The sequence below is a fragment of the Anneissia japonica genome, unplaced genomic scaffold, assembly GCF_011630105.1.
Source record: "Anneissia japonica isolate Jap-2015-1 unplaced genomic scaffold, ASM1163010v1 scaffold118557_len797_cov76, whole genome shotgun sequence".
NCBI classification, from domain to species: domain Eukaryota; kingdom Metazoa; phylum Echinodermata; class Crinoidea; order Comatulida; family Comatulidae; genus Anneissia; species Anneissia japonica.
Genome location: NW_022739724.1, coordinates 1 through 797, shown reverse-complemented (window position 1 = coordinate 797; position 797 = coordinate 1). Strand labels below are relative to the sequence as shown.

The following is a 797-nucleotide window of genomic DNA, read 5'->3' as shown; positions in this document are numbered from 1 at the left end:
GTCTTGTTATTTTTAAAACACTTGTAGCACCACATTCAGGGTGAAGTTTTACAATGGTATTGACAGATGGCACATGTGGTAGCACTGCTGATTTGATATAGAGCAAACATGAACGAATAGTTGATTGAGGTAACATTGCTGGATGTTGGTAATGATGTGGAGGCAGTAACTGAAGTTGGCAATGATGTGGAGGTAGAAACTGGAGTGGGTAATGAGGTGGAGGCATAAACTAAATTTGGCAATGATGTGGAGGCAGTAACTGAAGTTGGCAATGATGTGGAGGCAGCAACTGAAGTTGGCAATGATGTGGAGGCAGTAACTGAATTTGGCAATGATGTGGAGGCAGTAACTGAAGTTGGCAATGATGTGGAGGCAGTAACTGAAGTTGGCAATGATGTGGAGGCAGTAACTGAATTTGGCAATGATGTGGAGGCAGTAACTGAAGTTGGAAATGATGTGGAGGCAGTAACTGAAGTTGGCAATGATGTGGAGGCAGTAACTGAAGTTGGCAATGATGTGGAGGCAGTAACTGAAGTTGGCAATGATGTGGAGGCAGTAACTGAAGTTGGAAATGATGTGGCGACAGTAACTGAAGTTGGCAATGATGTGGAGGCAGTAACTAAATTTGGCAATGATGTGGAGGCAGTAACTGAAGTTGGCAATGATGTGGAGGCAGAAACTGGAGTGGGTAATGAGGTGGAGGCATAAACTAAATTTGGCAATGATGTGGAGGCAGTAACTGAAGTTGGCAATGATGTGGAGGCAGTAACTGAAGTTGGAAATGATGTGGCGGCAGT

At 44.0% G+C, this 797-nt stretch overlaps 1 protein-coding gene across 1 annotated transcript; it reads right to left on the bottom strand.

The window, feature by feature from the left end:
- Window positions 1-35: 35 nt before the first annotated feature.
- On the bottom strand, window positions 36-739 carry LOC117117982 (hepatitis A virus cellular receptor 1-like; the record flags this gene model as incomplete). The annotated part of the gene is made up of 1 exon (XM_033262478.1): window positions 36-739. A coding segment is annotated over one exon (704 nt), but the record flags the coding sequence as incomplete, so codon positions are not given.
- Between the last annotated feature and the right edge of the window lie 58 nt (window positions 740-797).